The sequence below is a fragment of the Augochlora pura genome, chromosome 10 (genome assembly GCF_028453695.1).
Source record: "Augochlora pura isolate Apur16 chromosome 10, APUR_v2.2.1, whole genome shotgun sequence".
In the NCBI taxonomy this organism is placed as follows: domain Eukaryota; kingdom Metazoa; phylum Arthropoda; class Insecta; order Hymenoptera; family Halictidae; genus Augochlora; species Augochlora pura.
In genome coordinates, this window is record NC_135781.1 from 34,143,144 (window position 1) to 34,170,145 (window position 27,002).

The following is a 27,002-nucleotide window of genomic DNA, read 5'->3' on the forward strand; positions in this document are numbered from 1 at the left end:
TGCCATAGCCCCTTACCTTTTTTCCATGCATTCGATAGCATCAGTGAACCATGTTATTAGGTTAATGCAAGAATGGTCTTCTGGCAAGAAAAAGAATATTATAAATGATATCGCTTATAATTGCTTCTTACATATCAATTTGAAGCTTATCGATTGCCTAATCCATCTGCTTCCAACGCTGCCAATGCACGAGAAGAAATCGGATTTCCTATAAAAACGGTTTGCAAAACCCAAGTGAAAGGACCCGGCCCTGATTTTTGCCGCACATTTTCGTCGTTGCATACATTATTGCCCCACGGACGAAAAAGGAACCTAAATTTTTCCTCCCCGTTTCGTCAGACCGGAAGCAATATCAATTAGGACCGGTCGATTGACAAAAATCGAATGATGAATCGAATCGAATTTTCCTGCTTATTTTGAATCCGCAATTACTTAGTTGCCAACCCAATAATTGTATCGCTATATAATTTCCAAGAAGAGTTTCACAATTGACCGCAATAACCGCTTCGAATCATTATTTAAATTAATATCGTTTGAAAAGCGATCCCAGGGGATCGTTGGGAAGCGAGACAACGTGTAATTCGAATTGCTATTTGAAATAATGTAATCGGAACAGTTATCTGAACACGGGGCGAGGTATAATAAAGAAAATCGCCGGCCGCCTTTCGATTCGCGTGGGATGTATCCATGTCCGGCGTCGCGCGCGTCGCCTAAAGAATTAGATCATGCGAATCTGGTGTCCGATGTGATCGGTAATGGTCGCTGACCATTGAACTTCTGCTCGTGGAACCAGTATCGGCCTGCGGTGGTCGACTCGGGCTAGTCTTCGAGAGTCCGTTGAGCCAGGATAGGTTGTCGGATTAAGGCCCGGCAGGCATGACAAATAACCGAATCGTTTCGCTACCGTTGCACGTTGAACACGTTGCATTAATACTAAGCGTTGATTCGCCAAAGATTAGACACCCCTGGGCGTGCGTCGCGATCTCCAAGGGAAGAGGCGAGAGAGCGCCGAGAAACAAGATGTCAGCCCAGGCTTCTTTCACTTCCTGCTGGCTTGTAAAACACTGCCGGCGCACGTTATAAATCAGTCAAGGAAATACGCGCTGGCAACTCATAAATAATCCGCGCGGTGCTCGCGGGAACATCGGCACGAAAGTATCTGTCGCGGAATGAGTCAGAGGAAATTTCAACCGCGGACTGGACATTTAAAAAACGTGTCCGTCGACGCGATACCGCGTTGCAGCCTGCCCGCAGCCACCTAGATGCTCTCCCGATCGTCGACGCGTAGGCAAGAACTTTACGATAATACTCGATTAAGCTGTCATGCGAGAGCCGCGATGATAGCTCGCCGCGACTGCAATGTTCCATTTATTTCAAGTATAAAGAATTCGACGGAGTTTTTCTTGAGAATAGTTTCGTTCGAACGAGGTTGCTTTATCTTCCAGTGGCTGACCGTCGAGATTTTTACAATTTCAATAACAATTCTTATCATATTTTGTTACTTATTCATTCTCGTTATTAGTATAAAATATTTCGTATTATAGCAATTTCGTCTTTTCGATAACCCAAGAACATTACGCGCCAGAAATATTTTAGTTTCCAATATTTTCGGCGCTTGGACAATTTTGAAAGAAACGGTAGCTTGTTGCGAAATAGCTTCTCACGAAAATGATCACCGATACGACTGGCCCCTGAGCGAGACACGATACAGATCATAATCGAAACGAACAACTAATAGACATTTCGTTAACGCGGTATCTCTCCGGCGCATTTATTACACATCAATCATATTTTTTACGCCGGCCGGCGTACTTCTGCACACGTCGGTGGCTAATATTTCCATGTTTTCCGTATTTCGACACATTTAAGTGCGCAAACATCGTCGGCAACAACCCGCGCGGCTTAAACGCAGATCCGCCGCGCGGCAGAAATTCCCCGTGTACCACCACGTAATGGATATTACACCTATTGTTGCGCCGTTCGGCGGAGTGCTTTCGAATATCGCCGTAATGACCGAGGCCCCGGGGCGATCATGATAATTTGAAGTTTAAATTCCGGATCGTGTTCACCGGGGGGATGCCAAGTTAGGAAAAAGTCGGCGGGGATAGATTAAGAATCATCGTGATCGTATTTGATACGTCCGTCATAAAGCCGGTCGGGTCTCGTCCGCTACCAGGAAGTCGGCCGGGCGGCCGCTCACGGCGTCGAGAGAAAGTCATACGAACATCATGACTCTCTTGTAAGATTCTACTGTTCTCCGTGGAAATTATACCGATCGCTCGGCGGTCTGTGACCGATGCTCCGGCGCGTCGAGAGAGCCGAGATCTCGTGCCCGGCACCGTAAGAACCACGCTGTTCGGTGATGAATTGCAGTCGCCCGAACCGAGAGATCTCCTCGGGACGATCGGTATTAATATCGCGCCGCGGCCGATCCGTCTTCATTTCTTTCTAATGCCGCGCGGTGAACCGTTTTCACTTCTGTAAACAGCGCGCATCGTTTAAAGTCGGACCGTACCTGCACGGCTCTCCTTTCGAAACAATGAAAGCGATCCCTCGCTACGATCTCGATAATATATTTCATAGATCCTCGATCACCTTGCGCGTTTATGACAGTCGCCGACGCGCTTCGAGCGCCATTAAATCGGCATCAGCATAGCTTGTCGGTTCAGTGACACAACTTGTTTCGAGCGAAACTCATTCATCAGAATATTCGGACGTTAATTGGTGTTCCGTGGACGGTATACACTGGCGATAAGACTGTGAAGACGTTGGACGAATTTGAAAACGTTCCTACATTTCTCCGAATTTATCGGAATTAGAAACAAAAGATGTTGCTTATTAAGAATCGTCTTGTCTAAGAAAGAATTTTTTTAATCATTTTTGTCTCTGCCACGAGCTCAGAAGTTATCGGATCGTATTAATGAGCAGACACGCGACAGAACAGTTTCGTAACAGATTGAATAGCGCAGATAGGCGACCGCGTTAAAATGTGTTAATAAATAAATAAAAACGCCCGGTTTTTCAACACGGATTCGAACAAAATTAGAAATTCCGGAAATACCGGGAGGACAAATTTCGCCGCGAAACCGTGTAAAATGTTCGCGAATAGAATGTTACGTTTTCCGATATCAGTGCCTTACGCAACGACATAAATGTTTCACCGGTGCCTAATATTTGTGAATCAATTTTTCAATTTATTTGCCGGGACAGGTGGAAAAATCCTGCACGCGCCACCGTGCGATTTTCATGAATCACGGGTAGAATGCGTCGAATCGCTTTCGTCGATTACGCAATGACGAAATGCAACGGATATTTAGTTATGGTTTAGTTATCTAATATCTAATTAAACCTCTAATGAAGCACGGTTTGCATATAATGTCTGCGGAGACGATGGTTATTAAAATCGGTAATGGACACGTAAAAACTATTTCCCTCGATAAGGTGTTATTTGATGGCCGCGTTACGTCGTAAATTCACCGAAAAGAAGTTAAAAAGCGATCAATATCTCGCGTGACTAGATTATTAGCTGTTTAATTAAGGAGAAAGTGTCGCGGGGATCCTCGTATTTCATCGGCCGTGCGGAAAAATATCGAACGACGTCTCGCGTTTCCGTATCATTCTCGGCTGATTCCAGGGAACAGTTTTCGAACTCATCGTTAAACGACACCCACTGCACCGCCGTGTAATTTATTAGTTTATACTTTCCCGGGGAGAGATACTGCAATAATTATTCGAAACCGATGTACGATCATTGTAATTCACATTTCCATAAGTCTGTACCTAAAACACCGCGATCAATTTTGTACATAATTTATATGCTGCGCGAAAAGTGACTGTTGCATGTTAAATTTTATTGATCCAATTTAATTTATTACTTGTAAATCGTATCGAATAGAAGGCTCAAACATGCGTAGAGCACTATCGTGTAGATAATAAACGTAATAGAATCGAACACCGAGTGCAACATATATCCAATTTGTTCAACTTGTTCTACAAAGTACTTGAAATCTTAAATTGGATCGACTTAAAATTTATATTAAATTTTATATGATAATACAACCTACTTTACATTAAAATTTAATATAAATGCAACATATCGAGCATACGCTCGATTGACCTACATAAATGAAAGAAATGACCTAAATAATTGCTACAAAAATAATTACAAAATACAGTTTAAAATACAAGTTATTGTAATTTTGCCTAATTAATTGTCTGTCGGAGAAAATCATAAGTCGTCACGGAATTCTCGCAGATTCCGATTTTTAGAGGCTCGGAACCGACCTTGGGCCACCGCTTGAAATTCCACCGGTGTTGTCGCGAAACATCTTAGAAAATCTGTGGGGCCGTGTGTCCGTTTGAAAGTGGAAGTTCACGAGACACAGGCGGGAATTCAGATGTGTACCGTTGATAGCGAAAGTAACATCGAACGCATACTTTTGATGTCGAAACGTATTCTGAACCAGGTGCGCGCGCGCGGCTTAAACCACATTGCCAAGGCCAATCTCACCGGGCGACAAAGAGGACAAAATAAAACCGTCAACGGCGAACCTGATATCGATAGCCTACAATCGAATGCACGTTACTTTCATCTCGTCGTTGATTCGTTACGATCCTTGCCACCAAATTGAGTTCGACGTATTAATATCGCACGAAGGAAATATTCGACGTACTTTGTTAAAATTGAAAATAATTTATTCAACCTCGTCGACGTCTCGATTTTTACGTCAGGCTTATAATAATAAAGTTATTGCGATAATAATGAATTTATAATTATCGTATAGTTGAAACGATAATTGCAGTTACTTTTGCTATAATTTCGTAACGAACGAATATTTTTATTTCACAAAACAATGCTTTATATTTTTGTAGCACAGTCGACTGAGTCGATAAAATTAAAGAACGATAAAAGAAACAATTTCCTCCAATCATCGAACATTATTTACTTGGAACGCAGTTTAGAAAGATTTCTTCGATCTCCGTCAACTTGCTTTCTTTTCGCGGTGATATAATTACGAATTGACTTGCTCTTATTTGAAAAAAAGCCAGCTAACTAGCAGAAATTGATAGTTCTTTTTTCTGTTACGGAAGATCGACGTTTATTTCGGCCGTAACGTCGGCGAGACCGCTTCAGCTGAAACTTTCCGATTTACGTAGGAAACGAATAATAAACGAATAAACGAGCCGCGTTTAATTGAAATTTATCTGGCCAATTCCAATTAAATCTTTCGCCTAAATAGGAAACGGCCTAAACCATAATCGACGGTGATTGCCCGGTGATCGAAGGAAGAAACTAACAAACGGAAATGCCAGGCAGTTTTACAAACGTTTTGACAGTTAAATATTTTTCCAACGACGACCGGGAGAGGGTATTAATTAAGAAGTCCATAAGATTACTCGCGGACGGCGTCTTAAACATATCGTGCGCAGACAAGCGAGCGGTTTCCGCAATTCGGTGCCCCGATTTATTTACCGGCAAATCAATTCGCGAGAACCGGCAAATCTTGATCGCGTCTCTCTCGCGCGCAGACGCAGTTTACCCGACGGCCGTCGATCCGCTCTTTTTCTGTGTTCAGGGGGGGCACGGAAGCCGCGGCGCATCCGATCGTAGATAACGAGCGATGTTATCCCGTTGGCCATCGGGAGTTATGGGCCGCTCAAACGCCGACACGGTTCACTCGATTTTACCATACCTTCAAATTCGATTCTATCGTGAAAGTCGCCGGGTAATTAGAAAGTATGACCCGCGCGCGATCCTCCACGATTATTATTATTATTATTATTATTGTAAAACAACGAGCCGGCTACAGTTCTTTGGTTTCCCTTGGTTTATGGGGAAATCTATTAAACTATCGAACCGTTTCGTTATTATCCGATCGAAAGCTATCGATTAGCTCTATCTACGGAAATAATTCTTCCCCCACGGTTCGCCTTTTAGCGCGCGAGTCAATCCTCGGCTGCTTTCGCGACAGAAGAATTTCATATTTTCGCCGCGCGTGATTTCGCTGTCATTGAAATTGGCCGGTTCGATGGCTGGAACAATCGATGTGTCGGCTAAAGTGGAAAGTCGCTGCAAAGTGGCCCATATGCGTCGGTTCTCTCGGCTACTTTTCCGGGCCAAACTGCGATGTAATATTGCTCGAATGGCCAGCTTCTGTACATTTATCGAATCGCTAACATGAATCGAGTAATAACTTCATTTCTGTTACCAGCGATCCGCTTTCTAAGCTTTAACAGAGTGCTCCGTTTATCGTTTAACTTGTGTTACTATATAAAAATGTTTGATCAGATATTAATGCATCTCGACGTTGCAATCAATCGTGATAGGAACAACGTATTTCAGATCTCGTAATTTTTGATAATTCGCAAGTGCTTTCGCGAAAGTTTGATTATAAAATTAACACAATAGGATATAACATTAAAAATTGCATCACTGAAATATTTTTTGTAACACTGTGACACAATTTATCGTACCAATTATATGCACTTCAAGGAACGCATTTGTTCCTACCGTGTCTAAACATCCTCGCTATTTTTCATTCGATCCCCTCATTTATCTAACAATTGTATAAAATCCTTGAGCCAATCCTTAACCACCGAGCAATGCGAATCTTTTGATCATTACCATTGGAAACGGCTCAATTAATGCCTCTTCTGGTCTAAATGATGATATTCAGACTCCGGCATTCTCTATCGTCGGATTCACCAAAGATCGTTAATAACGTTCGAAAATGTTTCCGGATGAAAGCGAACGGACGGACGAACGATAGAGAGAAGAAGCGGCGAGTGAAAGAGCCGAAGTACCCGATCGCCGGGATTTTTCCCTTCGAGTGAAAGTTCCTGATTGGACCCTCGCGCACGCCATGATAAATTAAACGAAAGTTTAAGTCGTCACGATCCCTAGGAGACGACCGCTACCTCGTGTGGCACGCCGCGCGGCCGACGATACGCGGAACCAGAAGCTACGGCTGGTACCTTTACCTGGGCAGTCGTCGAACGCCCGGGTATCGTACAAGTGTAAATACTATAAAATGTTATGCTAAATAAAAATTCACTGCCTTTTCCATCGTCACATTTTCTACCATTAATAATTTCAATAAGTTTGAAATAGAATGGTTGTATTATTATTGATTGAATTATTGAGTGAATTATTCACTGAATTATTCACTGAAAGTAATTAAGTAACTTCTATTTCTATTCTTTTTAAAATAATGTTATTAAATTAAATTAAATAGCGTTATATTAAATGGCTAGTAAAAGGAATCCAGTCTACTGAAAATTGATAAATTATAAGAAAATAAGGATAATAGATTTAGAAGATTGATATCGCTTTAAATTTAGACATTGCTCTAATCTTCTGGCTTCGAGAGTCCCAGACCCGGCAAACAAGGATCTAAGATCTGCGGTTGAATTGTTTCAAGAGATAACCGAGTGTTCGGGTTAGCCGGGTATCTCCTTAAGTCAGGGATCTACCCGAAGCGACTCGCGAAACAGCTCGGAACGGTTCGAAACGGCGCGCACTGCAGCAGCAGCGATGCTATGCCAAGCCGGATGCTTTCACTCTCGAGAAATATTTTCGAGGGACGAGATCCTCCCTCCCACCCTCCCTCTCTTCCTCTCTCTCTCTCTCTCTCACTCTCTTCCTCTCGCTCTCTCATCTCTTACCTTTCTCTCTGTTTCGCTTTTTCCTCGGCGCTTGCCCGCAGAACGCGAAACGTCCTTTTCGATGCGGCGAAGGTGTGGCCGCAGACTCCCACGTTCTCTCTCGCGAGTAATTCCCATGATACCGAGCCGGGCCCCCGGTTGGCGGTGTTGCGCATCGATGCGCCTTCGGCTTTCCGCGATTCGCGGTCAACATTGTTCACCTCGATCCGAGAGAAATATCTCCTCTATCGCGTAAGGTCAATTGTATGCGCGCTCTTCGCTAAACCCGGCGGCGATCATATCGCCTCCGTTTATCGACGCGACCTGCTCACATTTTCAGTTGCTGCTTTTCTTCTTAACCCCTCGACCTACGATTTATTCGGCAGCTACTATAATCGGTGCTTCTTCCTATTGATAGAACGTTATTTTTGATAGAACATTAAAATCATGGTCGAATTCATTTTGCTCGAATATATTGCAATAAAAATAAATGTTCAAAATTGGTCAGAAATTGGGTGACGCGGCGACGAACGTGTTAAAATGATTGAGATCGAGCGATCGTTGTCGGATAAAAATTATTGCGTTTGTTACTAAACGATCTTGTGAAATAAGGAGCGCGCCGCGCGATAATTAAATATGTGCATTATTATGGCATGATATATTACAGAAAGTGACTAATGGCCGTTTTATTGTAGCCTCCTGGGAGCGTCATGTAAAATCTGCATGACGTTCGGCGCGTTAACACGTTAACTGCCGCATCCAGTGTCCATAAAAGACGCATAAAATCAGGACAACTTGTTTAATAATATCACGGTGGGAAAAAAGCAAGATTTATTATCGCAATTACTTTTGTAATCCTCTTACGTGTCGCGGATTCCGACCGAGCTTATTTCATTTTCTACATTGTAACGGGACTAAATTTTCCGGTTTGTTAACAAAATTGTGTCAGCGATTGACGCGTGACTGTTTCGAATAGGCGTGGAAATTGTTAATAGAACTGGTCGAGTTTCTCAGCCATTTTATGCGAAACAAAAAAGCAAACGAAATTGATTAATGTCATTTATAATATATCCCGATTGGCAAAGGTCAATTTATAGCTTTTTAGCGACGTATAAAATTGTATTCGTTATCTGACTTTTTTTGTGATAGAAAAAAAATTCGCTAAGTAGAGCATGGCTCTCCTCCTATTAAAACTTTCACATATGTATCCGCATGAACCGAAATAATATAAAACAATATGGGATAGCATTTATTTACTCCTCTTACCAATCAAGGATTTTCTACGCTTGGCACAAGGTAGCAATCATGTCATTAAACATTTTATACGGCCCAATGTCGAGGAATGCTGTTCCATTAGACAATTCTGTACATTATATAAAATGACCTATATACCGTTTTATTTGATCCGACTATGATTTTGCATTCCTCCTAATAAAAAACACAAAAGAAAAAAATTACTCTTGCAACGATCCTTTTGTTTAGCGAATCGCATCTCGAATCAAAATCTGTCTTATATTTCAGAGAAGCATAAAAAAATAATTATTAATATACAATTGCTTAGAAAAGTTCCCAGGACGACAGAATTTCCACTCTGTACAATACAAAGTGGCATGCGAAATGTTCTAATTAATTTAGATCGCCGTAAGATAAAATAAGAAAAAGGAAACAGGGCGACAAACAAGTGGCTGCTTTTATTACGTGAAAGTGCCGCGTCAAAGGACTCATTGTTGCAAGGAAAATTTCTATCCAGCCAGAAACTTTTGCATTGCCATTGTTCGTGTTTCTTTCATTTCTGCGTTACTTTGAATGCATTGTACAACCGTTGATTGCAACAGTGTTCACTTTGCACGCTTTCTAAAATTGCCGATTGTAACGCCGCGATTTTTCGAAAAATCTGATTAAAACAATTTGTACATGCGAATCTCCTATTAGCAACCGAATAATATTACAAAAATTACGGTTATTAATTGGAAGATTGGTTTTCTGGCAAATGCATTTCATTTTAAATAGATGACAGTATTTGTTTTTTGCTGTGTTTGAAACATTGTTAAGAAAAGGATTTTACTGTACAATTATCTATTGATATTATAATCGAATAATTAAATTACTTAATTTATTGATATATATATATATATATATATATATATATATATATTTCTAAATAATTAAATTTCGTGGCTACTGGAAGCAGCATAAATCACGAGCTACAAACAGCGAATAATTGATCTCGCATAATTTATGAACGCGGCCGAGTGATCCTAAGCAACCGAACCCCACGAAGTCGGCGCGTACGTAACAGAAACGAGAAGTGCTCTGATACACATTGATTCACAGTGACAAGATCCTCGCTACCTGCCCGAAAGATTAATGAAATCGTATTCAATTAAATGGCGCGGCGGCGGCGTCGGCGGCGCCCACGTTTCGGTGAATAAATGCATATTATCGCCGCGGTTATGCGGGGTCTCTTCCATCGTCGGTGTACACTTTCAATTACGCTCGCCCCTCTCTCCGCTCCGTCGATGTGTCGCTGATTTCTGATACCTGGGTATGGTAGTACCGCACGAACTTTGCGATCACGATGATTGGAATTAACGAGGTGGTCTCGCGCCTGCGAACCTTAGTTCCTCGAACACACCGCGTTCGTCACTCGAGATGCAACCCGTTCCCGACTAAATTACCTTTGCGAAATCGTGGATTCGGGATGTTGCCGCCGTGGGGTGCTCGTCTCATTAACGTTTATTCGTGGAAAACCACGGCCGGGCTGCCCACTTATATGGCGCCCAATTTATTGCGCCACCGTTGCGGAAACGCTGCACCCAGATCCTGAACGAATTCTGAGTTCGATCGAATCGTTTTACGAGATGGACACGACTTGTTAGAGTTCCAGTTGTTCTCGAGCCAAAATTCCTTGCCCTACGACTATTTTCACCCTGCGTTAATTAGTACTTATTGACTTTTATAACAGAAGAATTCAATATTAATTCGATTTAAAAAAAATAATATTCATATTGATTAATATTAATTAATAGTGCGAACATTTTTGCATTCTGGCTAAAAAGGAAGCTAAACTGTGTCAGCCTCCGATGTAAGATGAAGCCAAGATAGCGTGAGCATGTTTCTAAGACATCTTAAAGACGTTGGTTTTAAGACTCGAACTGGGCGTAAAGTGGACACGTTTAAGACGTCCGGTGCTCACTGGGAGCAAGTCGCGAGAGAATTGAAAATCGATGAGAACGAGTAGCAAAGTCGAGGCAACAAGTCGCGTAAAAGATAGTCGTGTAGAAATTTGTTGTACGCGGGGACAGAATGTAATCGGATAAAGGCGTGCGCAAGCCCGCCGGTACATCACGGAGAGACAAACTGTCGGTTCCCGTTGGCGGATAGACGGGGTCCGGGCGCTGCTTTGAAATTGTAATAGTCCCGCGAACGACATAATCAAATCGCAAATCAAACCGGATTCTTATGAGCGTTTTCAGCACACCGACGAGGAAGTGATTACCATCGTTCGAAATACGAAACTCTCTCGCGCGTTTCCTTTTTTCGCCCTGGGTCGCAATGGGAAAGGTACACTCGGCTGATATTACGTGCGCGATCCAACGTAGAGGGGATGGGGAGGGAAAATTTGTGCGTCGACGATTGAAATCGAGGGATTAGGCGCTTCCTACTTTCAGATCTTTTCGAAAAATACCGTGGAAACCGCAGACATTCACGTCCACCTATAACGCCGCGCGCGCGCGTTGCTCGCGGCTCTAACGAGATGTTTGCGGGACCTTCTCGTTCGCGAGCGATACTCCGCCGATATATTTTATCAGGCCGGTGAACGGCCAGCCACGGCCGACCGTTTAAAATCGCCATTCAGGGATAATGCTCTCTTGTCGCCTGGTTTAATTAATACACCTCCGATTTACATATTAAGTGGAAAGCTACCTTTGTTGCTTCCATATCCGGCACGGCGGAGTCGCGCGTCTATCTTCGAACCGCGACTTCGCTTCCTTAATGCTATTTCATTTCGTTTCGGTGCCGTGTTTTTATCTTGTCGCTGTTTCGAAACGTATAAACCGTGTCTCAACGTTTCCTGGCCAGCGCAATTAGCGCTCAATGTCTTCGACTTGCCAAAAATGCATTCGAAGGAGAAACACTGTCGCACGTTTCTCAACGGTGCGAATTATTACGGTATCAACGGTGTTAACCCTTTGCCCTCGAAGCAATTTTAAATGTAAATCTGAAATAATTTTTCTGTTTCATAGTATTTCCATTCTATGCAACAAAATGCACTCTTATGCATACGAAATTGATTCTTGTGACTCCTCCCAACAGTTTCGCTCCTTAACAATTTTTTAAATCTAAGCTTTGTTGGTATAAAAAATATCTTGAGACACGATAGAAGAATTTTAGTGGTGCCTCGGAGTCACCATTCGAATGCAATGGGTTAAAATCTCTATATATATAATATTGTGTTATAATAAAAATGCACAAGAAATCCTTTTCCCTCCGATTAACCAAGAATGCCTTAATGCCAGTGATCCCCGAATGACGCGCAACTTTCCACGTGGGTGGTGGTAGGCGTCTTATTAAGTCGTCGGTAATTTTTTTTGTTGCCGTAAACCGTGGCCGGGGACAACAATAAAACCTCATCTCCGGTTATTCAGAGGAACAATGGCGTAAACAATGTTGAGAGCGAGGCGCGCGCGTTTCCATTAGGATGATCCTCATTGTTGTTGACTTCGGAAGGTATCATTGAACGACGACGACGACGGCGACTACTGTCCCACCGTGAAAGAAGAAGAGAGCACTTGCGCATAGCCGAGGAGGTAACGCGTCACCAGTGCCTTATTACTCAAGTATACGATACGGGGACAGAATACACAGCTTTCGACATCGTTGATTGTTCTCTTGCGCGGACGTTCTTTGTAACAGCTGCGACGCATCTTTCGAAAGCGGCGGAGGATATCGACGCGGTCGAACCGCTGATACACTTGCCGTGGAAAAACCTTGAAATGCTATACTTGGTATTTTCTAAAGACACGTGTCTTTTTCTTAAAGGACAATCTTAAAAGGTCGACGTTACAAAATTAGAATTGGAAAGATTCCTGTACGAAATTAATTTATAGCTAAGTGTATTTAAAATTAACTGAGTAAACTGTGCAAACCTTTTACCTTTCACTATTACAACAGGCAATTTATTCTGCATAAAAATCGACGGTCTAATACGTCATCGTACATTGTTTATAATTTTTAAATGGACGCCAAATTTTCTGCAAAAGATAGAAGCAGAATTAATTGCATTTGAAAATATAATCTGCGAAATAAAAATTGAATTACAAATTAGAATCTATTCACGCGATTGCGAGGTTCTAGGAGACGTCTAACATCCGAGAGTTGAATAATAAATTCGAACGGCGAGCGTTCCTTTCTAAACGCATTTTTCGCAGCATCCAAAGCCAAAAGAAGGACAATCCGGGAAAGATCACAGTGAACGTAGCGCGTCGATGCGACCGAACAAAAAGCGATTATCCAGAGTCGTTCTTATCGTGTATCCAGCTATATTCCGTCACCGCGTGAAAGCTTCAGCTAATTAGACCGACCGCGAGGCGCAAATGATTCGCCTTGAATTTCGTAGCTCGCGGATCGCCGTTCTAAAAAGCGGCGACTCGTGAGAAGGAATCGCAAGAGGAGTTCAGAGGTCTCCGAGGTATTCAGAGACCTCTGAATACCTTGTCTCCGAAACAGCGCTTGACAGCGGCGGTGCCAAGGGGCGATCGCGCGGCCGCTTTAACTTTCAGACACGCTCCTCAAAGATCTTACGGAGATGTCGCCGCTAAACGTTCCATGCCTGTCATCGCGGTAATTGACTTTCTCTTCTGACAGCTCCGATAGAAGCGCCGTCTTTCTGGTCTGATAGATTACGTTAATTAATGCACGTCGTCCCGAAAGGATCGATGCGCCCCGGAGTAAAAACGTCGAATCTTTTCCCAACAATGCTTCGCTCCGATATCGTCGCCTACGAATGCTTTCCAAGCTCTCCTCTCATAATAAACATCAGCGACGATAGCTCGGACTATACCGCGTTACGTCGGACGTCGCAGGTTTCGTAATTAGCGGCCGGCCTAATCACTCGGATCCCAGCCGATTCTAATTAAAATATTTTTACCGGTAAAAATCCTCGAGCCAAACATTATCCTGAAAACACTCGCTCTATTGCTTGCTCAACGAACCGCGGTCATTTCGTTTGCGTTTCACGTACATTCGAGCATCGAGTTACCATTACTCCGCAAATTACCGTTTGTCTCTTGCTCAATAAACAACGGATCATTAGAATATATGACGCGGACATCATAAATTTCTTAATTAACAGATGATCCTTCGTTCCCGCGAATTCCACGAAGAATCACGCGACTCAGGCTTTTAATAGTTTTCTTATCTCTTCCCACGCTTGCGTACTTTTTTTCCCCTTTTTGCTCGCGAAGCATCGTTTTGCGTCGGATGAACGGTGAGGTAATACCCGAGCAATTCATAGTATTGCGTACAATAATAAAGCGTGAGCAATTGCGCTGGGTCGATGCCGGGCATAATCGAGGCTGGTTATCTGGATTGCGGGCTCGCGCAGTTGTTATAGAATTACGCGCACGTGAAATAAATCGCTGCAAATTTATTTAATACGGTGATCACTCAAGGTAAAATAAAAAAGATAACAACAGCTTCCAATTTTTATAGTGTTTCGAGTCAGCTGTATGCAACGTTTAAGTCAACCAAAAGTTGCGATAAAAACGATTTATTTTCAGTAGGTACTGTATATACATAAATGTTTTGGATTATTAAGCTTTGCCGAAGCTCGATTATTTCCATAGCGGATTTCGACTAAATAGATCCGTCTGTTGTTTCAGACGGTGCTCCGGTGCCGGCGGATGCTGTCCAACACGAGGTAAGCCGAGCAAAATGAATAAAAGCGTACACGAACGATGGCGTGCCGATCTTAAACGTCCAACCTCGCAACGAGACTGTCCAGTGCATGATTTATAACGAGGAACAGGACACTGTGTTATTATTTTCAGTAGGCCAAATTGTAAAGTGTGTTTACAATCGCCACGGTGCTAAAGCGGCGAGAGGGATTGTTACGACGCGCAGCATTGTTGTTATCATTATTGTATGGATATATCGTAGGAGAACAGTTTATTACCCTGCGATCGTAAAAGCGATTTTTTTTTTTAGCGAACGCAGCCATTTAAATCCTACATTCTCTGCATTATTTTTAACAATTTATAGTATCTTTGTCGGAAGCTATTTCTCCGTAACGATGCAATTAATATTTTAGTTTCGGCTTATCGATTAGCGTAAACAATTTTACTCGTAGCGAATAAAGCAAGAAATTGTATCAAGTGGTACAATCTCGTAACCTTTTTTATCATTCGCATTTAACGATTTTATGATTTTATTAAGAACTTAAGGATATCACGATATTATCGTTAATATAAATTAAAGATTAATATGATTTAAAAACTTTTAGCTCAATCTTGTGAAAAATTATGAAAAACGATTTAAGAGGTTTATAAATTTTTATAAAATGGTTTTCGAAGGTTCTCAGAATTATTCCCGATCGCAGAGAATTTTATTCGCTCTTCCTGCATTGCATTGAAAAATCGCATTGTCTCCAGTTTGACGAGCCCAGCTAAAACAATTGCATTTCATATAAAATACCGGCGACCCGGTCGTCATTAAAATCGCAAGTACACGGTCAGTGCTAAGAGGGAATCGCTTTCTTGGAACCGTTTCGTGTCCCGCGGCGCGATTAGATTGTTTATTGTCCCCGTCGGCCCGGTGCATCGACCTTTTTTCTTTCGTCCTGTTTAAGGAGACGCTCATTATGAAAGAAGATAATAACGTCTATTAAAAAACGAGCTCATTAACTCTTTATGTAACGCGGCAGACACGGTTTCGGTTATTCCGGCGTAATGGTTTCCTGTCACAGCGAGGTAAGAGCGGAGGAGCCGCGCGCGGGCTCGGCGTCTCGACGGTGCCCGGAGAAAAATCGGCATTGAAAGAATCGTTTTGGCGGATGATGAAGTAACGCGCGCGCGACGTAATGCCCGGGACCATCGCGCGTGTAATTATCATTAGGCACGACAGGATTAAAACGTTATTAACGCGTCCGCGTAAAGCTCCGACGACCCGGTCGACATGTTCGCGTTGCAACTCGAAGAAGAAGATACAGCATCAGCAGCCAATGATGTCAAATAGAATTATAAACTACCGATGACCCCGGACATTCCAACAACCGCAATTTTCATTCGCTTTCTTTCTCAGCTTTAATTTGTCCACTTATCTTGTAATCATAATTTTACATATAAAACGAGCGTTGCGTCACGATGGAAGACGAATGAGAGATTTCGCAGAATTTAGGAACAATGTTATTCGAATTAAAAGAAATACGTAACGATGTCTGACTTAATTTTATGCTCTACCAAAAAAGGTTATACGCGTTTTTAGCACCGTGGAATTAATTAACAGTCCACGATTCCAATTTAGCATACGTGTTAACTCGAGTTCAATTTGAGACTAGCAATCGACAGATTATTATTGAATAATATTCAAAGCCATTACGGTTTACAAACGACATTGCACTAATCTAATTGTCGGACGAGACCCGCGCATTTTTTGCGACTCGAAAAATTGATTAGCCGGCTATCAATCATTGTTACGGTGGGACGATGGTCTGAATGCGCGCCGGGACTGGATGCATCCATAGAATAGGTCGATATCCCACGATAATTTGAAGAGTTCTTGGGACACTTTGCCCGCGAGGATTCACTCCGATACTTTCGCGCGTCCGTCGTTTGTAATAAAGCCACGGACGTTTCTCGCGGCATTATTATTTCGCTCGCTGTGCCCGCTGTCCGGCCAGTATTCCCGTACCCTAGATATCTCGCAGGTCGGCAGACTGATTGCCCTTAATACAGATATAATTTATACGGGCGGGCAGGGGGGGAGGGGGGAGGATAGCGCGCCGCGCGCGTCGGCTAATTGGATTCCCTGCATACAAATGTTGAGTTAATATAATAATCATCGGCGCGTTCCACGCGGCTTGCGCGAGCACCGCGCGCAGCAAGATTAATTTGCGTTCTGTAATCGCGCGCTAATAACAGCTCCTTTTCTTTCCTTCTCGCGAGTCCGGCCGGTGGCATGATCCATCTTCTCGCGTCCCGGCATTACGCTCGCGGAACATCGCCGAGAGATTTGTCGTGATTTTGATCTCGTTCGAGCCGGCGACGACCCTTTCACTTCTTACTTCATTGCCTTTCCACGATGATCGGGCGAAAAATCGGCACCGATTGAAAATCATAAATACCCTCGGGCCGTTTTACGAGCGCAGCGAGTTAATTGTTTCGCGACCTTTCACCCCGCGTTACATTTAACTATAGTAGCAGGGCGAAGGTGTCTAACAGGGCAAGGATATTCGTTCGAAAGCTGAAAGGAAGATTTTTGCTGCTCTTTCACAGTTTGGGTATATACAATTTTTTTTAGCAAGTTTTTTTAATTAATAACTCGTTAACGAAGTCGCGGATTGCATTTTAGCAGAGGAAAAGGTTACTTAAAATGACCTGAGGAATCCCTCGTTTCCCGGAAGTCAATATAGCCCCGAAATCAATAAATTTGGTACACCCTGTATAATGGTACCTATAGAAAACTAGCGTCGCGAAAAATATAAGAAAATTATACTTTCCAACTCGTTATGATCTCAGCGAGTTCGTAATTTCTATTTCCCGCAAATTACGCGTCGCGATCGTGACGGCAGATATTGATCCGAGCATCGCGCGATTTCCATTCGAGCATAATCGCCAGAAGAAATTTTCGCCGTAGCGGCGAAAAGCGCAGGCAATTGAAATCGACGATGGACGACCCGGCGAATAATTTACGGCGACATTTTCCGCTATCGTGGATCACGGTCAGAACGCGTTGAAACCGAGTCGTGCTCTCTCGGTCTCTTATTACACGGCGTAACGATTCATCCATCACGTTCATTTAGCAGAGCAGAAGACGTTCTGTTCGCCACCGCGGATCTCTCTCCCCCCCCCTCCCGGTAACACACTCTCCCATAGGTCATTCGCCGGAGAACACACGAATACATTAATCCGACGTCCGTTTGCCGGAAAATGTTATGCGCCTCATTGATTTATAACCGTTTCTACATCCGTAAGTCGTAGAGTTGGAACTCTCGCCAGTGTTACTTTTCCTGCGCTCTTCCCTGCGGTATCGTCGCCGCGCGTAACAGTACACGATGGCGCATAAATTTTCGTTTCCACTCGTAAATTGATGCCAACGTCGCCTGTCTTGCCTATAGAAAGACGTCTGCCGCTATCGGCGGTGCAAAAGTCCGCGATTCGCGCGAAATGTACGCCGGGACCGGATTTTATCTGTTCGGGAGAATGATGGACAAGGTACAAGACATGGTACAAGACCTTCGGGCTATTATTAGTGTTAAAAATATGGGCGATAAAATTGTTTAGATAAAATCGTTTAGATAATTATATTTTAAACTATCAATATTAGCTGTAATTGGACATTATAGTAACGGAAAGTGGTACATCCTGTACTAAATCGCATATAAAATGGTTCCTCTAATTTTAATAATTTTTAGATTCCTGAGAAAATTATCGCAACATAGTTATAACCAAAAACCAATACATAATACAGAAAACTGAGAGGCAATTTTTTAAATCAACCACTTGGCTATTTGCAGTAAAATTAAATAAATCTCTGGTTACTATAATTTGGCAGACATATCATATAACATTCTAAAAAGAAATATATTAAAAAAGATCAACGTCGATATCTATACCTAAAAAGGTATCAATTTCACCTAGCTATATTTTGACAAAGAATAATCGGAGCACGATGATCTTGGACTCGTTTCAAACCGCAGAACCTGTCGATTAGACGCCCGTCGAACCCGCGGCGATTATTTTTAGATCGCCGCGCACAGAGTTACCGAATTTAAAATGATTAGCAGTGTCGTAAAGCATTTATATACAGAACGTGTAATCCGACGCAGAATCGCAGGCAAGAATTCTTATCGCAACCTACCATTACACGCGCGCAACGTGGAAATTACCATACAATCGTAGAACACCGCATACTCCGCCTCCCTCTAAATAAGCAATAATCGAGCGCCCAATACGAATCTGTCGTTACTCTCGGGTGGGTTGAAAAAGCGCGCGGCTACGAACGATTGTAGGAACGAAACGAATACGCAACAGCACGCGCACGTTTCATTGCGAGACGCTCTCTGTTCCACTTGCAATTTGTAACTTGTAATTTGCAACACAAATTTCGTCGGGGGTAGCGTCTTGTATATTTAATGCTGATGCTGGAAATATTATGCAAACTTTGTTCCATCTTCGAGACAATTTGAGTATATTATATTATTTATAAAAATAATGTAATAATTTTGAAATTATGTCGGCTATCTTGTCAAAGCATAAGGCGTTTACAAAACATTTTTTAAAATTAAAATAAAGTTATCGGCGGTAGCAGCGAGGATGTTGAATAAATGGAGCAAACACAGCTGTCTGCAGTAAATGATTATAAAACAATAAAATAGTTGGCGACGAGTAGCGGTTGGCTCGCGCCACGTCGACCTGGCATATTTGTAACAATGCTAGGCGTGTTGCCGTTATGTCGCAACCGAATCGACCGTTTATTCCCTCGTATTAACATTGACGCGCTCGGCGCGGCACTCGTCTGCACGTGCGCGTTCCTTAAGCAGATAACGGTGCACGCGTAATACTGCACCGCATAGATACAGGCGCAGCAGCCTCTCTTGTACACGTCATATGCATGATAGAAGTCATATAACGAGTTTCGCAGCCGGTCGTCGACACGAAGATGTCTTAAATGTCAAGGCGAGGACACGGCGAAGTTGTCCTACTAGGCAGAGACCCCCTAGCCTTTTATGCGATCAGTCAATGAGCTCCGCGAAAGGAACGTCCACGCGCATTATTCTATCGCCGCTTGTCGTTTAACAAGCCTTTTAGAACAATGAACGGTCTCGGTGCAGCCGAGTTCGGTTAGCAGAATTTTTATACCGGATTCTGATAAAAGAAATAAATGTACTACACCCTCCCCCTCTTTGAACAACGCAGCTTTTGTATCAAACAATTTCTTGCCTAGTGCGTATTTTGGAAGCCGCAGGATTTACACAGTTTGCGTGTACCTTGCGTGTACATTTGTCGCAAGAGAAATATCGTGCAGCCGTGTCCGAGAATCGCGTCGGACCAAATAAATGGAAATCGCTCGTCCGTCCGGTTGACCTAACATTTCAAATTGGGAACGAGCGTGTCGCAGACTCCGTTTCGAAACGAACCCGTCCAGGGAATCCAACATCTTGCAGAACTATTTCAAAATTGTGACCATCAGGAGACCCCCCCGAGAAAGTCGAAATGGCGAAACCGAAACACAGAAACGGTAACGTAGAAAATAACGAGAAAAAAAAAAGGAATTGCTCGCCGACCCGTAAGTTACAAAATGAAGAGCAATCCGTTCGGTCTAGAAAGCCCGCCATTGTTTAACCTTCGCAATCCCGATGCCACCGATAAAACGGCGCGGACGGTCTCGTTTCGGTCTATTCACAGTCGGATCCGCAGGATTTACGATTATATAAGAATTTTCACACCGCCGGCCGCGAGCTAGAACTTTATCTATCCGAGTTAATTATTATTATTATGTCGTGCGCAGAGATCGTGGTCCAGTTAAGCCAGCCCGCTTTAATATCTCCGGCCTGATGCTCTATTTGTAAGGAGATTTATTGGCGGACTGCGGATTTCGTGCGTTTATAGCGCAAATAGATCAATAAAATGCACGGCGGCGGTGTATATATACATCGAGGAGCAAATTTATGAATATTGTTACGTTAATTCCAATTTATTAGCGCCGCTGAAAGCGGACATTTTTATTTAGTTCTGGTCTATTAAAATTGATACGCGTAATTATCACCTTGTATAACGATACGCGGTTCGCTTGTTATCATAATCCCAAGGAACATAAGCGCGCGATAAATTCTAAAAAATTGTTAGACCATACAAATTGCGATCATTATTGGTTCGGCAATTCGAATTGCTACTGCTAATAGATGGCTGCGCGAAGGAAGGAATATTTCACCTGCTTAAACAGCGAGTGTTAAGAGAAAATTATCTTCGAAGTGTATACTGTTTGATTAAATTATTATTCCGTTGAGACGAAACAAGCATAATTCGCGAGCAACGATTCCTAATCCGTCGACTCGTCTCTGTTCCAGGACTCGGTAGCAGCCGCATCGAGCGCCGACGAGGAATACGACGACGGCGACGATTCGGACATATACATGGAGCCGGACGCCACGGGCCACGAAAATAAAGGCGAAGAAAACGAAAGGAAGCAAATAGAAAGCCAGGAGAAAGCATCGCCGGATACACCTGCGGAGATGGTCGAAAACAAGGAGAAACCTGCGACCGCTACCGCTACCGCTACCGCGAAGAGTATGTCGGACCAGAACGCGGAGAACACGGCGGATGCCGGCCAGACGGAGGAGGCGTCCGATCCGGAGAACAAGAGCCTGGAAACGGAGAGCCAGAACTTCTTCCCCTCGTTCGCCGAGCTGTTCGCCAATCACAGGCTGTCCTTCTCGGAGCAGCGGTACAGACCCAACAGATTCCTAGGCTACTTCCAACGAGATCGCAGCGGATACCAGCCCGCGTCGACGACCGCGAAGGACGCTCAGCATCCTCTTCTCGGCTCCGGGAACTTCGGCGTGATCCGAGGCGGCACCTACTACCCGGAGGAAAAGGAGAACGACGAGTACCCCGCCGACGACGCCGCCTACAATCCGTACTACCGCGGCCGGGCCAACTATTACAGGAACCCGAAGCCTCAGCCGATTCGCGGCGGCGACTTCTTCGCGAACTTCCGCGACTTTGCCGACATCACAGCGCCCCCCAAGTCCAGCTTCTCCCACTTGTCGGTGGTCTACGCGAACAAGAACGGCAGCGAGACCGGTCGCATCTCGGAGCCGAGGAACATCATCGAGACGCTGAAGATGCTCGAGGAGGAGAGCCAGGCGAGCCTCGAGGCGACCACCACGACGGAGGTGCCGAGGAAAAAGCAGAGCAAGGGCAAGTGGAAGCTGATGAAGATGAAGCAGTACGAGGACGACAAGTCGAGGAGGTCTCGCATGAGCGTGGAGCCGTTGCTGGCGCTCAGTTGAACGTCCATCGCCGGAACTCGCGTCGCGTGCTGAGCGTGGACGCGCGGACCTCGGGATTTCTCCCACACGCGGAATCTGGCCACATGATCAGAATCGAACTATGGAAAGCGTCGCGTCGCGTCGTGTCCTGATGTCGCAGGGCAACGACGGATCGGACGTTCACGTATTCGCGGACATATATACCTGTCCTCCGGGCTGCGAGCGCCGACAATCCTTCGAGCTGGGTTCGACCGAGCAGATCGTTCTGGATCATTCCGCGTCTTGGAATTGGCGCCGCGGTAGGAACTTGTTTTTCAATGCGGTTATCAAAGCGGTATCGGAGCTCGCGGAGCAGGGAAATCGGGTTCTGGGAGGGTCATTTTAATTGAGAATCGCGGTCTTATTGGTTAACAGGTATTTTATAATTGGTATTTATTTTGGCGATGGGATTCGCGATTATTAGTTCAAGGCAATTATTAATTCTAAGGAGAGTATCCTCTTGTAGGGAGATTGTTAATTGTAGGGAGGGATATTGGACGCTCTTTTTTATTTCTCTTGTGAGACTTAATAGAGAGCATTGAACAAGATAAGAATAATCAACTTGAATTCCAAACGCTCTCGGATTATTCTCGGGCTGCTATCGATCGTCGTCGACTCTAAAAGCCAGCGAAATTCCAATAAAAGATACGGTCGTATTTTACAAGGATCGCCAGGTACGATAACTGCATTATTTTATCGACAGTGGACAGAACGCTGTAATTGGAGCAAAGCGATCGCGCGAAAGATTCAGAACGATCAATTACTCCGGATCGAAATTCCTAGTCAGAGGGTGGGGAAAAGTTCAGGATCGTTACCGATCGATTAATTATCGGATTTGAACGTCGTCGCCCCGGCCCCCCGATGTCGGAAGATTATGAGAAACTCGTTAATCAATATATGTATTTCAGGGACACATTTCAAATTGATCGGAATAGCATCGCGTGTGTGCACTCTCGTTATGCTAGAGCGAGTTCTTGGCCAGACGCGCAGTGACTCACAAGTGTAAACTAACGTTAATCTCCGTCTCGCAGGCCTGCGCGCACACGCCGTGCCGCCACGCGATTCCTCGTTAACGTGATCGTTTCGTGCGCGACGATACGGAGCTCCGAGCGGCGTCGCGCGCCGCTAAAGGGCGCCGCGTTACTCGTCCCGCGGTAACGGCGAATCCTCTCGGAGCGGAAACAAACTTCGCGGGACACGCCGGGATACGAAGATGAATCTTGTATTTCCTGGTGTTAACACTTTACCTACCGTCTATTGTCAGGTTATGTCAAATTTATGTCAGGTTATGTCAGTTTAACGGATCGCCGCGGAATCACAGATTTCTCGATCTTTTAAAAATCGGTCATTACCATAAATCAAAATCATTCGCCAGCGTTCTGATAAATTATTGCGTACGATAAGAATAATTTCGTCACCTTTTCTGCGATTATTATTCAAAGGAAAATCGTTCCATTCTTTGCCGATGAAGAAAAGGCTTACTAACCGTCGAATGTTCCTCTAAATGAAAATTCATTCATTTTCGATATAATTAATTATTTCTTGTATATTTAATTTTTTAAATTTCTATTTAAGATATTTCTTTGAAATTAAATTCAAAGCAAAAATGGATAATTCATTGCATCCTATTAATTGCGAGAAGCGGACGACGGTAGCTGAAGTGTTAAGAATATAACAAATAAGTGCATTAAGTAATTTGTTATTTAGCTTTCAATTTTGTCAACGCTGGAACTGCGAGATCCTAAAACTAATTGCTCTATATTATTTTATACGAATAAAAAGACTAAATTATTCGTGGTAAAATCTGTTCAGAAAAAAATCTATTCACCTGGAAATAAGTAACTGGAAATTAGAAATTTTGGAATTTCTCATTTCGATGTGGTTCCGGCGTTCAGAATGAAGTGCGGTATAGTTATAATATAAGCGAGCGCGTAATTGGTGCCGATCAAACAATTCGCCACTGCTCGGAGAAAATTTCGCGGAGCGCCGCCATTAGCGTGTCGACGTTGTAAATAAATTACTGTCGCCTCTGCCTCTCGCGTTTACCTTTAGTGTTTTAACTAAAGCGGAACCGGCCTAACAGTTCCAACCCACACGTCCGACGAGCATACGCGTACACCCCCTTTTTCGCGGACCTCGTTCCCGTCTCTAGTTGGTAAGGCTGTAAACAACGTAAGATCGATCCAATTCCTCCTCGAAATTCATCAAGACTGTCAATTAAATATCGTTCTCATCGGCTTCAACGTTTAGCAGCACTGTTCATATTATTCATGTAAATTAAACATATTATGTATATTCACAGACTACTGCACGAATATAATGTGTTCTTCCTTTTTCGAAACACTCCGAGGTAACAATTCCGATCAGACTATAGAGAGAGAAATAGAGAGGGAGAGAGAGAACGATCTCTTCGTTTGAGTGCCGGGGCTATTGTTGTTACAATTGTTGTTGGTTAGTTTAAGCGTTTCGAGTATAGGTTACGTGCAAAGGCATTCTTCGCAGATTGCGCCTCCGCTGCGGGGAGCACAGTTTGACTATCGAAATAAAGTTATTTTTCCATAAACCACCGAACGATCTTTACCTACGATCACAAAACAACGCAGCGCATAGCGCAGGTAAGTAATACATATCCCAAATAAATTACAAGAAACATTGACTATATTTCCAAGAAATAAAATCTTACAAAACGCCGACTAGACTGACACATAAATATAAAACGATCGTCACCGATAGATTGCGAATATTTTCGAAAAATGTTTCTCCGTATAAATACGCGCGAACAGAGCGTTAATAGCTGCGTTAATAGTTTTCGTCGAAAGTAGAAATACCTGCGATCCCGTTCGCCTCTCCATCGACGTTTCTAATCGATTCTCTTCCCAGATTTGAATCGGCTACAAATTACACGAATTCCATTATTCGTAATGGAGCTTGGTGGAGAGGGGGAACGGGAGTCGAAACTGTTCGGATAACTAGATTCCATGTAAATAGATGGAATGCGATATTAATGATCGCGGGCTGCGCCGATATTCTGCGAACGCGTAACGACCCCGCCGCGATCCCCGGCCATGGCGCGGATATTCTAATAAATGCTTTTTTTCATCATGCCGATTAACTTTCCAATGCCGCAGTGAATGTCTTCGTAGGTAGCGCATTTGTACATCCAGGCCGGGGTGCTGAAGACGTTGTTCTTTTTGTCACGGGTGACACCCCGCACGTCTTTCAATTCCACTTTGGCACCCATGCACTTTGCTTTCTCGATGGCGTCCGCGTACGGCCACTCTTCTGGCGGCGCTGGTTAAACAAATTGTTAACTGTTAATGCAAATCGTACGAAAGATTCATTTATTAAAGAGAATTATTGCTCGGTGGTTGCTTACACTTTTTGCCGAGCGTGATTTTAACCCCTTGCAACACTCTCGCGACGAGAACGCTCGCCATACAAATCGCCCCGATCGGTTTCTTGTCGCAGGAGAAATCCTCGATCACTTTTTCTAGATCTGGATGCACCGTGCAATCGGCGCCTTTCTTTGCAAAGTCGCTCCTGAGAAAGAGTATACGACGTGTGAAAATAATGATATATGCACTGCTGTTCAACGTCGTGATTCTGGAGTCTCTTTTAACCCTTCTATTGTATAGAAAAATTCTTTTCTTTAAATTCCTTTGCATTAGAGTGTACTTATAAATAATATAAATTAAGAGACTGGTCCTTAAATATTGATCCCAGTTATGACTGTGCTCTCATTAATTCCTTTGCGATTTTATTTAATTTTCAACGAAATAATGCTGATAAATTGCTAAACAATCAAGAAATTATTAAAGATAGTAAATACAAAAATCTAGTAAAATAAAATAATATAACGATATTCTGAGGGATTTCCAATTTTTCTACTCTTCTAAATTTTATCTATCTATTTTTATCACATAAATATAAAATTCGCAATCTGATAATAAAATTAATACTCATTTTTAATTAGTAAAATTATTAAATTAATTTTCAAGTAGTCAAAAGTTTGCATTCGAGGTAAACGCATAAAGATCGACGCCTAATCTGATAGGTTAATTTATACTAACAGTAGTTTAGCAGCACCAAAGCCTCCGGGAATGACAAGACCGCCGTGTCTGCAAGATTCGCATTTGCACAAAGGTTTGATGTCCGATCTAGCCAATCTGGCGGCTTCGACGAATCCATTTCTGGGCGTACTTTCCGAATCTAATTCTTTGGTAGAATGATCTATAACCTCGCAAATATCTACATCCGGAGCATAGAAAATCGGCTTCAGGTTCTTCTGGGACAAATGTATCACCGCCGAGATTGCTTCGGAAATTTCGGTACCGTCTAGATAACCGCAACCGCATACAACCTGCGGTCCAAATATTTAATATTAAAACTTTAAACAATTGTTAACATCCATTGCTATTAAATAACAGTTTTCCGTCACCGCATTTCCGTCACCTACATTTTCTGTCATTAATAAATATTTGCTGCTGACAAGGAGAACAAGCAGGTTATAAATTTATTACATTTTATTATATTATAATTAATGCCGATAATATAGCTGCGTACTCACCACAGCCACGGGAATCGGTCCACAGGATTTTTCTTTATTAATCACGTTACTTGTACTAAAGTTGGACTGTAACGCGGGTACGAACGCAGGACAATCATGTTTTAATAAGTTTATAAAACGATTACGTAGCATAATGCAGTTGTGCTCGTGGTTTGAAGTATGTTAGTGTCGAGAATTTAGCTTTTGCCCGGAACTGCATTTGACAAATAATTTTAAACGAAGCTCTCGTCCGTATTGCAAATTTATATTTGTCAATTGTTTATCTTTTTGCATAATTATCATTTTGACAGTGAAGGTACAGCAGTTTGCAAAACTGGGTTTTAAGCTTGCTCTGGTCGACACAGGTGGCAGAACCGGTCAGAAATAGGTAGACACCTGATTTATCAACTGAAGGGGCTCACATTTTATTTGAAATTATTTTATTAATCTACATTCAATTCTTTTACCATTTATTAATTTTTTTTTAATCCTTCCAATTATTGTAATTTATATGTTATCAAATGTTTGTTCATTCGTTAAAGTAATATATAATTGTACTTG

The 27,002-nt window shown here is 43.1% G+C and overlaps 2 protein-coding genes across 2 annotated transcripts in view; one reads left to right on the forward strand and one right to left on the reverse strand.

Annotated features, from left to right (window-relative positions):
* LOC144476171 (uncharacterized) overlaps nt 1–23,637 on the forward strand; it is a 70,565-nt gene extending 46,928 nt beyond the window's left edge. The window contains exons 3-4 of the mRNA XM_078192819.1: nt 14,529–14,566; nt 20,933–23,637. Of these exons, the coding sequence (XP_078048945.1) occupies nt 14,529–14,566; nt 20,933–21,877 (983 nt within the window). The 3' untranslated portion in view covers nt 21,878–23,637. The remainder of the gene's footprint in view (nt 1–14,528; nt 14,567–20,932) is intronic.
* Nucleotides 23,638–24,589: 952 nt separating this feature from the next.
* On the reverse strand, nt 24,590–26,560 carry LOC144475544 (glutamine amidotransferase-like class 1 domain-containing protein 3, mitochondrial). Its single transcript, XM_078191541.1, has 4 exons — nt 26,513–26,560; nt 25,966–26,255; nt 25,272–25,435; nt 24,590–25,186 (listed from the first exon to the last, which is right to left on the reverse strand). Exons 1-4 carry the CDS (start codon nt 26,558–26,560, stop codon nt 24,975–24,977), a joined length of 714 nt encoding a protein of 237 aa, XP_078047667.1. The 3' UTR covers nt 24,590–24,974.
* Nucleotides 26,561–27,002: the final 442 nt, after the last annotated feature.

Coding starts and splice junctions, on each gene's coding strand:
- LOC144475544 (XM_078191541.1), bottom strand. CDS start 26,560: ATGATTGTCCTGCGTTCGTACCCGCGTTACAGTCCAACTTTAGTACAA. Junction 25,436..25,965: donor TTTGGTGCTGCTAAACTACT/GTTAGTATAAAT, acceptor ACTCTTTCTCAG/GAGCGACTTTGCAAAGAAAG. Junction 25,187..25,271: donor AATCACGCTCGGCAAAAAGT/GTAAGCAACCAC, acceptor TTGTTTAACCAG/CGCCGCCAGAAGAGTGGCCG.